The sequence below is a fragment of the Mustela lutreola genome, chromosome X (assembly GCF_030435805.1).
Source record: "Mustela lutreola isolate mMusLut2 chromosome X, mMusLut2.pri, whole genome shotgun sequence".
Lineage (NCBI taxonomy): Eukaryota > Metazoa > Chordata > Mammalia > Carnivora > Mustelidae > Mustela > Mustela lutreola.
In genome coordinates this window covers 106,301,414-106,316,308 of record NC_081308.1, presented here as the reverse complement: position 1 = coordinate 106,316,308, position 14,895 = coordinate 106,301,414, and the positions used below count along the sequence as shown (strand labels likewise).

General features: G+C 39.9%; 1 protein-coding gene across 6 annotated transcripts in view; it reads right to left on the bottom strand.

Moving 5' to 3' along the window:
* Nucleotides 1–3,292: 3,292 nt before the first annotated feature.
* XIAP (X-linked inhibitor of apoptosis) overlaps nucleotides 3,293–14,895 on the bottom strand; it is a 54,999-nt gene continuing 43,396 nt past the window's right edge. For 5 of the 6 annotated variants that reach the window (XM_059158739.1, XM_059158740.1, XM_059158741.1 and 2 more), the window contains 2 exons: nucleotides 13,845–14,045; nucleotides 3,293–4,309 (listed from right to left, as the gene is read on the bottom strand). In XM_059158739.1, coding sequence (XP_059014722.1) covers nucleotides 4,116–4,309; nucleotides 13,845–14,045 — 395 coding nt within the window. In that variant the 3' untranslated portion in view covers nucleotides 3,293–4,115. Of the gene's footprint in view, nucleotides 4,310–9,664; nucleotides 9,775–13,844; nucleotides 14,046–14,895 lie in introns of those variants that run through there. The other variant, XM_059158745.1, reaches the window with a different exon arrangement.

Here is a 14,895-nt window from a genome sequence, read left to right as displayed (position 1 = left end):
ATCTTCTAACCAAAAGTACATTAAAGCCTTTATTACATCAAATCGAAAAACGCGTATTTGTTAGTAAATATAGGGAAAATGACAAAATATACTTATATAGTAATTTTAAATGTTGCATTAATGATACACAATAAGAATGTAGGAAATGCCAAAAAAAATCTCTATGCATATCTGCAAATATCAGTCTTCAAAATAGAATCTTACCACCCAAAACATTAACGTAGTATTGTACAATTTGAAGATTCATGTATTTAAGATTGTCCTACTGTATTAGTCATAAAGTGTCATTTAATATGTAGTGAAAGTTATGTTATAAAAGAAAGAATAGTTGAAAAAATAAACATTTGAGACCTCCCAGGAGAGGTAACTTGAAGTTTTTCACCTTCAAACCATGTGTCAGTCTGGGCTGCCACTAATTAGCTAGATAGCTTTGAATAAATCATTCACCTGTGAGCCTCAGTTGTCTCACCTGTAAAATGAAGGGGAAGAATCAGATACTCCTCTAAGGTCACTTCTAGCTCCGACACTCTAGGATTCTAGTATGCCACTAGTGAAATTCACATTGTGCTAAGTGAGTAAGAGTCAAATTGACACTGATGATGAAAGCAGGAATAAGCCAATTGTTTCTATTAGGAAAACTCACTGAATTCAATAAAAATAGTTAAGTTTTTAAAAGAGGAACTTAAATATTTTTAAGGACCTGACCTATTTATTATAATTTACATCTTAACTTTGAGAGCTGCCAAAAAAAGATGAGTAAGAGTCACCGAAAGAGTTATCATCTAAGTCTTAGCCCAAATTTCCAGAGTCAAGGCAAACCCCTGAAGGGTTCGAGAGTGTGCTGGGAAGGGAATGAACATTTGTATCAAGTATCTGACATCCAGGGTCTTCCGGAACTCTCCTCTGATTTTATAAGACAGTTATTATTCTTATTTCAGAGATAAAGAAATAGCTCTCTCTTTTTAAAAGCAGACTTGGCTAAAAATAACTACAACTGTCAACAATCCCCTCCTGTTTTCTTATTTCTCTAGTGGAAGCGAAAAACCTACCCCATTTGTCCCACTCCTCCACCCTTTCCCCTCATACTCAACCCCCGGGGAATCAGGAAATAAAACAATGATTTGGGCCTAAAGAGTACAATACACGCACCTAATGCTGCGGTGGTAGTCTCCATTCAGAGTTCAAAATACCAGTTTTATCCACTCAAATAAATGCAGGAAAAAAAAAAAGCCTACCAAAATTTAAATAATGTAACCACAAAAACAAAAGATCATAGTTAGGCAGGGCCAAATCCCATTATATACACCCATCACACACACCCTACCCCATCTTAGCCCTTAACCAAAGGGGGGAAAAAAACCCCAAGAAACCCAAACCTAGCAGGAAAGGCAATACAAAGCTGTTAATTAATAAACTGGAGTTTAGTACTTTATAAACATGAAACCCATTTTTCAAAAATTAAAACAAGGCTTTTGACTGGCACACCAAATTATTATGAATAAAGAGAACTACTTATTACCAAACAACCTGACTCTTCACATGACTAAAATGTAGTAAAATAGGTGGTGACTTGGAAATCTTTAAAGTGAACTTTCTAACAGAAAAGGAATGTCTACATGTAGATACGAAGAACTATTTTGGGAAAGGGGGAGGCGCAGATTTGGATCTGGTTATATTTTGACCTTGCAAGTAATCATTTTTTGCACAACTAGATGGAAAGGATCCAGTGCTTTTTATAGTGAGAACACAGACAAACACTGGTAAGTCTTTAAAAAAATGTGATTAGAAGTTGGAGTGCTGAGTGATTTCAGAACCTGAAGCAACAGCATTTCTAAACAATTCTTAAAATAAACTTGTTATCCACATCAGCTTCATGCATTACATTTCACAACTCATGGGGAGAAAAAAGGTCTTTCTTAACTCTAAACATTCAAGTTTTAAAAGAAGAGTTTTAATGAACTGAGGCTCCCAGAACAGGAAAAGCCTTATGTTAAAATAATTCAGTCGTTGGCCAACAACTAGATTGAATTAACTACCTGACTTGGAGCTGACATGTTCTGGAAAACACATTTAAGAACCTTTAACACTTTTCTCCCCTTGTAATTTAAATTCAAAGCATAGACTATATAAGTAAAAGTTAACTTAATGAACATTTAACTAAACCTAAGTGGAAGTGCAAAGGTTTACACCATAAAACAAGACATCCCCCCCAACCAGGGAGGTCATTATTTAATTTGAAAAGTTCTCATTTAAATTCACAATGCTTTAAATGACTGTCACTTAAAACAGTCATCCACAGAGGTGAGGAGAACATGACAATATTCTTTCTCATAGAAAATACAATGAAAATAGGATTTTTAAGTTTCACCCTCAAATGTTTCTCTGCAGTAAAATGCTTCACTCACCTCTATTGACAGGTTGGTTTAAGAATCTTTAAAGCAAACCCTGGGTGTTGTATGAAGCACTTTTAAACTTCTATTTTTTAATCTCTATTGACTCTTATTCAAGTTTTATTTTCTTTTTAATATTTAAACAAGTATTCTCATTTTCTTGTCAATATTTTGTAATTTCCAAGAGATTTTAAGGATCTTGAGAGAACATTTATTTCAGAAGTACCTACTACTATTACTAGTCAAGGAAACAAAACAATTTAGGTAAAGACTTGACATTTTGTCCTATATACATCTTAATTATGCAAACAGTAAAAACGCACATGAAACTTTAAGATACAAGATGATATGAGAATCTCAACATGGAAAGCTGTCACTATAACTACAAGCAGTGTACAAACATGCTTCTACTTTTTCCTACATAAGCTGACAGATGTTTAAAATACTGGGTTAACAAAGATCTTTTAGTAAAGTGACTTAGGCAGGCTTAAACTAGCAAGGATTAAGGATGAATCCTTACTAATTAATTGGAAGATCTGAGACATATTTTATATTTCATTTTACAAAATCAGGAATATTTATTTTGAAACAAGAGAAGACATGGTCTACCTGTCAGAAAACTACCACTCAGAAATATTTTTCATCCACAAAAGCAGGAAAACAAAAAAACATTTAAATTTCACATTGGCACCAAAAAGGTTAACTGCTCTGCCTTCTTGGATTAGAAAAACTAAAGCTGAGCAATAAGTAGTTTTGCAGGCGTTTGAACATGCCTAAGCCTTTAAATCAGTAAAATACTTTCTAAAAATTCTGATTACAAAATTAATACATACTTACAAAAATCCAAACAGAACAAAATGAAAAAAGTAGAAAGTGAAAGGCCCCTGCAACACACCCCCCCCCCCCCCCCCCCCCCCGCTCTGGGCCCTACCCTCCCCCCACCAAGAGAAACCACACTTTAACAGTTTGGTGCTTTATCGATCCAAATCTTTTGTTCTATACATATACAAAACACACACACCTTCATCTGACTCATTCTATACACAGTGTTTTGCCACTTCAGCCTACACTTAATATATCTTTGACATCTTTCCATGTCAGTACATGTTGGCTAGACGGTATTCTATCCTTAAATACCCTTTTAACAATGGCAAAATAATTTTTTACAATCACCCATCCAAGCACGTGTGTCTAATTTTAAAACAGAATGGACAAAATACTAAAACACAAAGACAAACATCTAAAAATAATCTCTATCTTTCCACCAGTGTGGAACAGTTCATTCCTTTTCACACAAAACAAATTATGTGATTGGGGAGATTAACTCTAATCTCCACGTTTACAAAGAATGCTCCATTTGTTAAGCCTCTATGAAAAGAATGAAAAATTCAGCTGATTAATTCACTTACACTTAGAAACTAAGTTAGTGTACTACAAATACACATTGTGATCAGTTATACAGTATGATGCTTCTTAGTCTAGATTTCAATTAAATAAGAGTGAAAAAAAGGATATACAATATATCTAATATTTCTCCAAATCCAGAAATTCAAATTTTAGATTATGAACTAGAACACTGTAGTTTACATTTTGTCTACTTGGTAGCAAATGCTAATGGCATTCAATGCTGATTACTTAAAGTCAGTTCACATCACACACTCAATCAGGGTAATGACAAGAACATAATGCGCCGAACTGTAGAGTTAGATTAAGACATAAAATTTTTTAAGACATAAAAATTTTTTGCTTGAAAGTAATGACTGTGTAGCACATGGGACATTTGTCAACTGCTTCAGCACATTGTTTACAAGTGACCAGATGTCCACAAGGAATGAAAACCACGGCAATATTTCTATCCATACAGATTTTGCAAAGCTTTTCCTCTTGCAGGAGCCTTAGCTGCTCTTCAGCACTAATCTCTGCACAAAGAGAAAAGAAATGTGTTAATTTTTACTTTCTTAGTTGTTGAAATGTACTGAAACAATGAGAACCCCTACTGTGTGCCAGGTGCTAGGCGAGGGCCGGGAGATAGGACAACTCACGCACGAAGTCTGCTCTCAAGCAGCTCGTGGGCTAGAGAAGGACGTGAGCTGAGGCTATGGAGAGAAGCACAAAGTACAAAGCGGCAATTGCTAGGGGCGCCTGGGTGGCTCAGTGGGTTAAAGCCTCTGCCTTCGGCTCAGGTCATGATCCCAGGGTCCTGGGATCGAGTCCTGCATCGGGCTCTCTGCGTGGCAGGGAGCCTGCTTCTCTTCCTCTCTCTCTGTCTGCCTCTCTGCCTACTTGTGATCTCTGTCTGTCAAATAAATAAATAAAATCTTAAAAAAAAAAAAAACAAAGTGGTAAGTGCTATAATCAAGTCATGTACAAAGTGCTCGGGGATGAGATGAGAGAACCAGTTCTTCTGTTCAGATGAAGTGGGAAAAGCTTCTCAGGTTGGCAGCTGCAGGGTGTGGGGGACGGGGAAAGAGGTGGAGTGACATTTAAACATGGCCAACAACTTGCCAGGCGGAGAAGCCAGGATTAGGTAAAATGAAGTGACGTATGGAAAGGGCACGACTTACTCCAGAAATGGAGGGATGGGGCGCCTGGGTGGCTCAGTGGGTTAAGCCGCTGCCTTCGGCTCAGGTCATGATCTCAGGGTCCTGGGATCGAGTCCCGCATCGGGCTCTCTGCTCAGCAGGGAGCCTGCTTCCTCCTCTCTCTCTGCCTACTTGTGATCTCTCTCTGTCAAATAAATAAATAAAATCTTAAAAAAAAAAAAAAAAAAAAAAAAAAAAAAAAAAAAAAAAAAAAGAAATGGAGGGATGGATGTGAGGGACACTTCTGAAGTGGGACTACTAGGATTTGGTGACTGACTACATGTGAGGGATAAGGAAAAAGAGGAACCAGAGTTGATTTTAAGATTTCTAGTGTGGCTACAAGGGGATGGTGATGCCAAAAGGAAATATTGGTTTGGCATTTTTCAAGTTGTTTTGGAGGTGTCTGCAGGGCATCTGTATATAAATGTCATTGGACAGCCACGTCTTGAGATCAGAAGTTAGGGCTAGAAAAAGAGATTTGGGTAACATCAGCATGTAGGTGGCACTAAAGTACTTGTTTAATTCAGCCTTTCCCAAACTAGGTTTTGAGGTGTTAACAAATACATCACAAAAATGTGTTTCGTGGTCAAACAAAACAATAATGGCAGGGGTACTTGGGTGACTCAACTGGTTAAGTGTCCCACTCTTGATCTCAGCTCAGATCTCGATTTCATGGTTGTGAATTCAAGCCCTGTGCTGGGCTCCACACTGCACGTGGAGTCTACTTTAAAAAAAAAAAAAGAACTATAATGACAACAACCAACAATGGCAGCAGTTAATAGTAACATAGCACTTATTATTACGTGCCAGGCACTATTCTAAAGGCATTACATATTTTAACAATCTTTGTAGACCAGTGGTTTCCAAATGTGGCCTCACGTGAGAATCACTTGGGGCATTTTTTTAAAAAAATGTATTTATCTATTTCTGAGAGTGGGGGAGGGGCAGCAGGAGGGAATCTTCAGACTCCCCACTGAGTGGGGAGCCACTCTGGGGCTCCATCACAGGACCCATGAGATCATGATCTGAGTCAAAACCAAGAGTTGGATGCTTAACTGAGCAACTTGGGCGCACTTGGGCATTTTTTAAAATGATCGACTGCTATGCCCCATTTACTAAATCTAAACTTTCTGGGTATTTTTGTTGTTGTTGTTCCAAAATTAAAATATGCAAAATAAAGAAGATATGGTTTTATACAACAACAACAACAATTTCTGGAATTACACACACTGGCTTGGGAACCAATGCTATGAAGTACAGGTCATATCCCCTCATCTCCCCTGTAAGTACAGTACAGTGCATATCCCCTCTTAGAAAGTCACATTTAACTACAGAGTTCCTTTTTTTTTAATTTTTGCTCCCTTTTCATGGCATCCCCTTTAACATCCTGGGGAACACTGTTTGTTTGTTTGTTTTTTTAAGATATTTATTTATTTATTTGACAGAGATCACAAGCAGGCAGAGAGCTCGAGGGAAGCAGGCTCCCCAGAGAGCCCAATGCGATTTCAGGCTTGATGCTACACCCTGAGATCATGACCTGAGTCAAAGGCAGAGGCTTAACCCACTGAGACACCCAGGTGCCCCAGAACACTGTTTGAAAACAAGTTTGGGAAACAGTGGTTGAGTTTTGTTCAACAAATATTTACTGAACACTTAACTAGGTTTTAGGAACTTGAGATACAACAACTAGCAAATACAAAGGCCCTAGGCCCCTCATCGTTCATAAACAAGTGAGAAACACAAGTAGACAGGAAATTATAATAGAAGGTAATGATAAGGGTAATTGCAATATATTATAAAGAACACAGGAAAGGTGTAAATGTGCATGTACACATAAACAGAAGGCCTCTTGGAAGAAATTATAGTTAAACTGTGTCCTAGAAGAGGAGGAGGAGTTAACTAGGAAAGATGGAGGGGGGACCCTGGGGGACAGAGGCAGTGGGAGAAGAGTGTTCTGGGCAGAGGAAACGGTACAGGCAGGCTCCGAGGGGAGAGACAGAACCAGGACTACAAGTACACGGATAAGCCTTGGGGAGACACAGCATGACTTGAGGCTACAGAATATCAGCAGATGCCCCACCATGGAAGACTTGGGAACCCACCTAAAGGAGTTTGGACTTGATCCTAAGGGTCCTGGGGGCCAGTAAAGGGTATTAACCTGGAGAGAGATAGCAGGAGATTTGTGCTTTGGAAAGGTATGCCTGACCAGGGTGGAGAGGAAGTATTATTTAATCTCTTTCTTCTTAAAAAGCAACCTCATGGGCATAATCAAAACTGTAAGCTCCTGTAAGCTCAAACGTGGACTGCACCGGAGATAAGATAAAGCACCCATCCTCAAGAAGCTTCGTCTGAGGTGCTGGACAGAAAAGGAAAACCATAACAATGTTACGAATGCTCTCATAGCAGCACACATAGAGAAGAGGGAGCTCCGGACTCTAATGTGGGTAACTGGGGAAAGCTTCAGAGAATGACCTCTAAGTGGAACCTTGAAGGATGAGTTCACAAGATGGATTTAGGGGACTGGGGGTGGAGTGGGGAATAAGACTAGGTACACAGACAGGGAAAAGGCAGATGGGGTGCAAGTAACAATGGAATTAAAGAGATGGCACTCTACACTGATTTGTCTCCTATGAAAGCATTTAACCAAGAAAGTTAGAATCAAGTACATACTCATGATGCCCCATAAGGAGGAAAATAATTAAGAAATTTACACATGGGAGCGCCTGGGTGGCTCAGTGGGTTAAGCCTCTTAGCGTCCTAGGATGGAGCCCTGCATCAGACTCTCTCTGCTCAGCAGGGAGCCTGCTTCTCCCTCTATCTCTGCCTGCCTCTCTGCCTACTTGTGATCTGTCAAATAAATAAATATGATCTTTAAAAAAAAAGAAATTTATTCATGACTTTTAGATGTGATGCTCCAATGAGTAAAAATGAACACTGGACCTAGAAGAGTCAAGTTTAATGGAGACAGAAAGCACAATGGCGATTATTGGGCTGGGGGAGGAGGAATAAGGATGTGTTGTTTAATGGGGACAGTTTCAGTTGTTTAAATAAGAAGAGTTGTGGAGACTGGCTGCACAACTGTCAATGTACTTAACACTACTGAACTGTTCACTTTAAACATTTTTTTTAAAGATTTTATTTATTTGACAGACAGAGATCACAAGTAGGCAGAGAGGCAGGCAGAGAGAGAGAGGAGGAAGCAGGCTCCCTGCCGAGCAGAGAGCCCCATGCGGGGCTCGATCCCAGGACCCTGAGATCATGACCTGAGCCGAAAGCAGAGGTTTAAGCCACTGAGCCACCCAGGCGCCCCTAAACATTTTTTTTTTTTTTAAAGAGGAACACTGGACCACCTGTCAGGAAAACTGATTTTTATTCTCAACTCGCTGAGTGATCATTGCCAACACCACCATCTATACTTCAGTTTTCTTACTGAAATAATGAAAGTTTTTTTAAAAAAAGATTTTATTTATTTATTTGACAAAGAAAAATCACAAGCAGGCAGAGAGGCAGGCAGAGAGAGAGAGAGAGAGAGGAGGAAGCAGGCTCCCTGCTGAGCAGAGAGCCCGATGTGGGACTCGATCCCAGGACCCTGAGATCATGACCTGAGCTGAAGGCAGAGGCTTTAACCCACTGAACCACCCAGGTGCCCCTAAGTAATGAAAGTTTTTATATGATCTTTCAGGTTCATTTTGGTTCTGATGATTTGTGATTCTGTTTTACAGAGCACAGTGGAATGAAATGCCAGGCCTACCAAACACTGTTACTGATTTTTCCTACCTTATTTCAGCCTTATGTACAGCAACTTACTTGACATGGTGAGGTTCTGGCCATAGATTTCACCCCCTGAGACTAATAGTTTACCTCTGACAATTTTATTTCACTCAAATCTTCCGGTAACTATTGGATTCTACATCCTTTACTATGGTACCTTTCCCCTTACACTGTCTTTCCTTTCTTTAGTATTTAATTAATTTATTTATTTGAGAAAGAGATAGAGAGTACATAAGCAAGTGGAGGAACAGAGGGAGAGAAACAGGAAGACTCCACACTGAGCACAGAGCCTGATGCTGGGCTCAATCCTACGACCCCGAGCCATGACCTGAGCCGAAATCAAGAGTCAGATGCTTAACCACCTGTGCCACCCAGGCACTCCCTCTTTTAAAAAAGATTTTATTTATTCATTTGAGAGACAGAGAGAAAGCAAGAGTTGGGGGGGGGGGGAGAGGAAGACTTCCCTGCTAAACTAGGAGCCCAATGTGGGACTAGATCCCATGACCTGGAGATCATCACCTGAGCTGAAGCCATACACTTAACCACCCGAGCCACCTAGGTATCCCCAACTTTTAAAAAAATTATTTGAGAGTGACCACGTGAGTGGGAGGGAGGGGAGAGGGAGAAAGAATCTCAAGCAGACTGGCCACTGAGCACAGCACCCAATGAGGGGCTCAATCCCACAACCCTGAGATTGACCAACCCTGAGCTGAAATCAAGAGTCGGATGCTTAACCGACTGGGCTACCCAGGTGCCCCAGCACACTATGTAACCTTTAAAAAGAAATAAATATTCTATCATATACTATTTTTAGAAGATCATTTACTGGGCTATTCTCTGTCACATAGCCATTGGGATAAAGTTAGTACTGAATCTAGGATTTCTCAGTAAGCAACAGTAACAGTGTAGTTTTTCTAATAACTTCTACCCACTTTACCTCAGTTAGGCCCATCTTCTCTTCTGGATAGAATTAAGAGTCTTAGCGCCAGTCTTTACTCATCAGCCCTTGGTAAGAGGAATAGGCAGTAGCCCTGGTGTGAGAAGATAGCCTGTATCAGTTAACCTCCCTCTCAATTTAATGAGACCAAGGAGACAACTGATGAATTCCAACTCCTGCTTCTGAAGGCTGCCATTTGCTCAGGCCTTCCTTCCCACACCATCCTAGTTTGTAGGCTCTCTGGTAACAAGAATGCCCATCGACTCCTGTTGGGTAGAAAACAGACACTCCCTAAAGTACTCTGCCCCTTGTTCTCTTCCTATTGCAACCCACTAAATCATCCTGTTGCTGACAATACCTTTAGGTATAAAAACACCTTATTGTCAAACTTGAGTTGTGGTTTAGATGCGAAAAATGATACGGTCACTTGTATTTCTATTGTAGTAGAAAGATGACCAAGTCAGTGGTTCATTTTACCACTGCCAGGATAAGTGAAGCTATTACTGGTTTTATTTTTTTTTTTAAGGCTTTATTTATTTGAGAGAGAGAGAGAGAGAACATAAGAGGAGAGAAGGTCAGTGAGAGAAGCAGACTCCCCACCAAGCAGGGAGCCCAATACAGTAGTTGATCCCTGGACTCCAGGATCATGACCTGAGGCAAAGGCAGTTACTTAACCAACTGAGCCACCCAGGCGCCTCTATTACAGGTTTTAAATAAATGCCTATTTAGGAAAAGAACAGTATGCTTTCTGTTGAATGTTTTATATCAACCGATATAACTTAAAAAAATCACTATTATACTGTTTTGTGACCAATTAATTATCTGAATGTTTTAGAAGCACTGGAATTAACTTAAAGATCAAAAGGGTATATTCATATTTTAATTTTTATTTTTTTTAAGTAAAGCCTACACTCAATGTGGAGCTTGAACTTATAACCCCCGATATTAAGAGTCACCAGCTCGGGGCGCCTGGGTGGCTCAGTGGCTGGGCCGCTGCCTTTGGCTCAGGTCATGGTCTCGGGGTCCTGGGATCCAGCCCCGCATCGGGCTCTCTGCTCAGCAGGGAGCCTGCTTCCTCCTCTCTCTCTGCCTGCTTGTGATCTCTCTCTGTCAAATAAATAAATAAAATCTTAAAAAAAAAAAAAAAAAAAAAAAAAAAAGAGTCACCAGCTCTTCTGACTGGGCCAGCCAGGAGTTCCAAAAGGGTCTTTAATGTAAAAAAAAAGTAAACTTTTAGATTTATTAGCACTGGGAGAATTTTCAACCTTTGCGAGAGGTGGTCAAGAGCTCAAAGAATAATGACTATAACAACGTACCTCAGTACCCAAAATTATTCATAGTTTGAAATGTACTCATAGTTTGCCAAGCAAACATCAAAGAGTTGCTTTCATCCTTTTTTAAAAAAAAGATTTTATTTATTTATTTGACAGAGATCACAAGTAGGCAGAGAGAGACAGGGTTGGGGAGGGGGGCGGAAAATGCGGGGCTCGATCCCAGGAACCTGAGATCATGACCTGAGCCAAAGACAGAGGCTTAACCCACTGAACCACCCAGGTACCCCGAGTTGCTTTCATCCTTAAAGAAGGAACTTATATATTTTTAAAAGATTTTATGTATTTATTTGTCAGACAGAGATCACAAGTAGGCAGAGAGACAGGCAGAAAGAGAGGGGGAAGCAGGCTTGCTGCTGAGCAGAGAGCCCCATGCGGGGCTCGACCCCAGGACCCTGGGATCATAACCTGAGCCGAAGGCAGAGGCTTTAACCCACTGAGCCACTCAGGCACCCCAGGAACTTACATTTTTTACCTTTTACTGCATAAACAACAAAATGGCAGTTCTACCGGGATGGGGCTGCTCTGGCTGAATAGGCTCTTACACCTCTTGTTCCTAAAAGGAGTTTATATGCTTCCCTTGCACATTATTTAATGCAATTTTTAGGGGCACCTGGCTGGCTCAGTCAACAGACCATTTAACTCTTGATCTCAGGGTTCTGAGTCCAAGCCCTGGGTTGGGCGTGGAGTCTATTTAAAAAAAAAGTTTAATATACTTTCCATATATGATTTACACTACCAGGGTGCCACTCATTCAAGCTCTATTTAGTAATATGGTGTGTTTACAGGTTTACATCGCATGAAAAGTTGCAGAACACTCTAAATCCATTTCAATTGCAAAACGTACAGATTCCACACATGATCATAAAAGCCTTCATTGTTCTTTATCTAAACCCACACCTACATAAATCAAATAAACTAGGCATGCCTGGGTGGCTCAGTCAGTTAAGTGTCCAACTCTTTTTTTCTTTTTTTAAAAAGATTTATTTTAGAGAGAGACAGAAGGGGGAAAGGCAGAGAGAGAGAATCCTCATGTGGACTCCCAACCCAGCACGGAGCCTGATCCCACAACCCATGATATCATGACCTGAGTTGAAACAAAGAGTTGGATGCTTAACCAACTGAAGTACCTAGGCACCCCAGCATCCAACCCTTATGGCTCAGGTCATGATCTCAGGGTCATGGGCTCAAGCTCTGCAAAGGTTCCATGCTCAGTGGGGAATCTGCTTGAGATTCTCTTTTTCCCTCTCCCTCTATCCCCTCCCCCAGCACTATCTCTAACATAAATAGGTAAATCATTACAAAAATAAAATAAAATTACTAAACTAGTGGATCTTACCTGAATACCAATTCGGACAAATCAACTGTTATGAATGTTTCAAGACAATGGAAAAAATTAAAACCAACTGACATTCAAATGATATTATGGAATTACTGATAATTTTGTTAAGTGTGGTAACAGTATGTTATGGAATAAATGTATCCACTCAAAAATTCCTATGTTGAAGCCCTAAACACCCAATGTGATGGGACTCACAGACAGGCCCTCTGGGAGGCAGGTAATTAAATTCAGATGAGGTCATAAGAGTGGGACCTGCTCATTATGGAATCGGTATCCTTTTTTTCTTTTATTTCTTTCCTTCACTTTATTATGTATGTATGTATACACGTATGTATGTATTTTTATTTTCATTTATTTTAAAGACCTTATTTTTAAGTAATCTCTACACATAATGTGGAGCTCCAACTCACAATCCCACGATCAAGAGTTACATACTCTACTAAGCCAGACAGATATTCCATGGAATCAGTGTATTTATAAGAGGAAAAGAGACCAGAGTGCTCTGCCTTTACAGAGAAAAAACAGCCATCTGCAAGCCTGGAAGAGTGTCCTCATCAGGAACCAAATATGCTAGCACCTTGATCCTGGACTTCCTGGCCCCCAGAAATGTGAGAAATAAGTATCTGTTGTTTTAAGTCTATGGTATTCTGTTAGAGCACTCTGAGCATAGTTTAAGTTACTGCTTAACACGACAGCCTTAAGTTAAAAAAATCTTTATCTGTTAGGTATATATTAAAGTATTTATAGGCAAATGATATATGTGATACCTGGAATTTTCTTTGAAATACCACAGCAAAAAATGTTGGGGGAAAAAAATGAAGCAAGATTGGAAAACTGATGATGATTACTGTATCTGATTTATGGGTACATGAAGGTTCACTGTACTGTTTTCTCCAATTTTGACTTTTTTTTGAATTTTTTATTAGCAGGAAGTTTTTTTAAAAAGATTTTATTTATTTATTTGATAGAGTGAGCACAAGTAGGCAGAACTGGAGACAGAGGGGGAGGAGAAGCTGGTTCCCAGCCGAACAGAGGGCCCCATGGGGGCTTGATACCAGGATTCTGGGATCATGACCTGGGCTGGAGGCAGAAGCCCAACAGAGAGCCACCCAGGTGCCTATAACAGAACATTTTTTTAAAAAAATTGTTTAAAAGATTTTATTTATTTATTTGACAGACAGAGATCACAAGTAGGCAGAGAGGCAGGCAGAGAGAGAGGAGAGAGGAGGAAGCAGGCTCCCTGCTGAGCAGAGAGCCCGATTGGGGCTCAATCCCAGGACCCTCGGATCATGACCTGAGCGGAAAGCAGAGGCTTTAACCCACTGAGCCACCCAGGCGCCCCAACAGAACGTTTTTTAAAAGAAATTGTTTATGCCAGGGGGGATGTGAGAAGGAAAAAAATGAATGGGTCACAATCATATAAGATATGATCCATAATGAAGTACTATTAGGCTTTTCTTGCTTTTTAAAAATAAAAACAGCCATGCATACCTTTTTGTAATGAAGTTTGGCTTGATTCATCTTGTGTATTGTCTTTCTGAGCACTCACTAAATCTGAAACCAGAATCTCAAGTGATGTATAGTTGCTCCCAGATGTCTGAATTTTTTCCTCCATTATTTTCTTAATGTCCTTGAAATTGAATCCCATTCGTAGAGCCTCTTGTAACATAGGATTTTGGAAGATGGCATCATCTGAAATAAAAGTTGGTGAGGAAAAAGAACACAGAGTTTAAACAATTATTTTCATTAACACAACTCAACAGCAAAGTACAGTTAAGAAGGGGCGCCTGGGTGGCCCAGGGGGTTAAAGCCTCTGCCTTCAGCTCGGGTCATGATCTCAGGGTCCTCGGATAGAGCCCTTCATCGGTCTCTGCTCAGCAGGGAGCCTGCCTCCCCCACTTCTCTGTCTGCCTCTCTGCCTACTTTTGATCTATCAAATAAATAAATAAAATCTTTTTAAAAAAAGTACAGTTAAGAAGAAAAAGGTACGCAGCAAGAAAATTAAAAAAAAATCAAAGCTACTCTGGGAAGATTTTAAAATACTTAAGCACTGAATAATCAGAATCTTATAATCATTGACAATACAGTATTATTTTGTAGCACTATTAATTGAGATTAGATGCTTTATTTTTTTTTTTTAATATTTTATTTATTTATTTGACAGACAGAGATCACAAGTAGGCAGAGAGGCAGGCAGAGAGAGAGGAGGAAACAGGCTTCCCGCTGAGCAGAGAGCCCGACGCGGGGCTCGATCCCAGGACCCTGGGATCATGACCCGAGCCGAAAGCAGAGGCTTTAACCCACTGAGCCACCCAGGCACCCCGAGATTAGATGCTTTAAAGACTAAAGAAATAGTGCAAGATTAGGTAAAACTGAGAAGATAAAGTTAAGTGCTTCAAAAATCAGATTTTTTTTCCAAATCAACTGTACTCATTAACAGCTAACCTACATACTGAAGAGTAGATGTCTTTCCCAAGTCACTAGCAATTATTTTGGAAAAATCATGGGAAATGGGGGGAATTTGGAGTCTGTGACCTTGAAT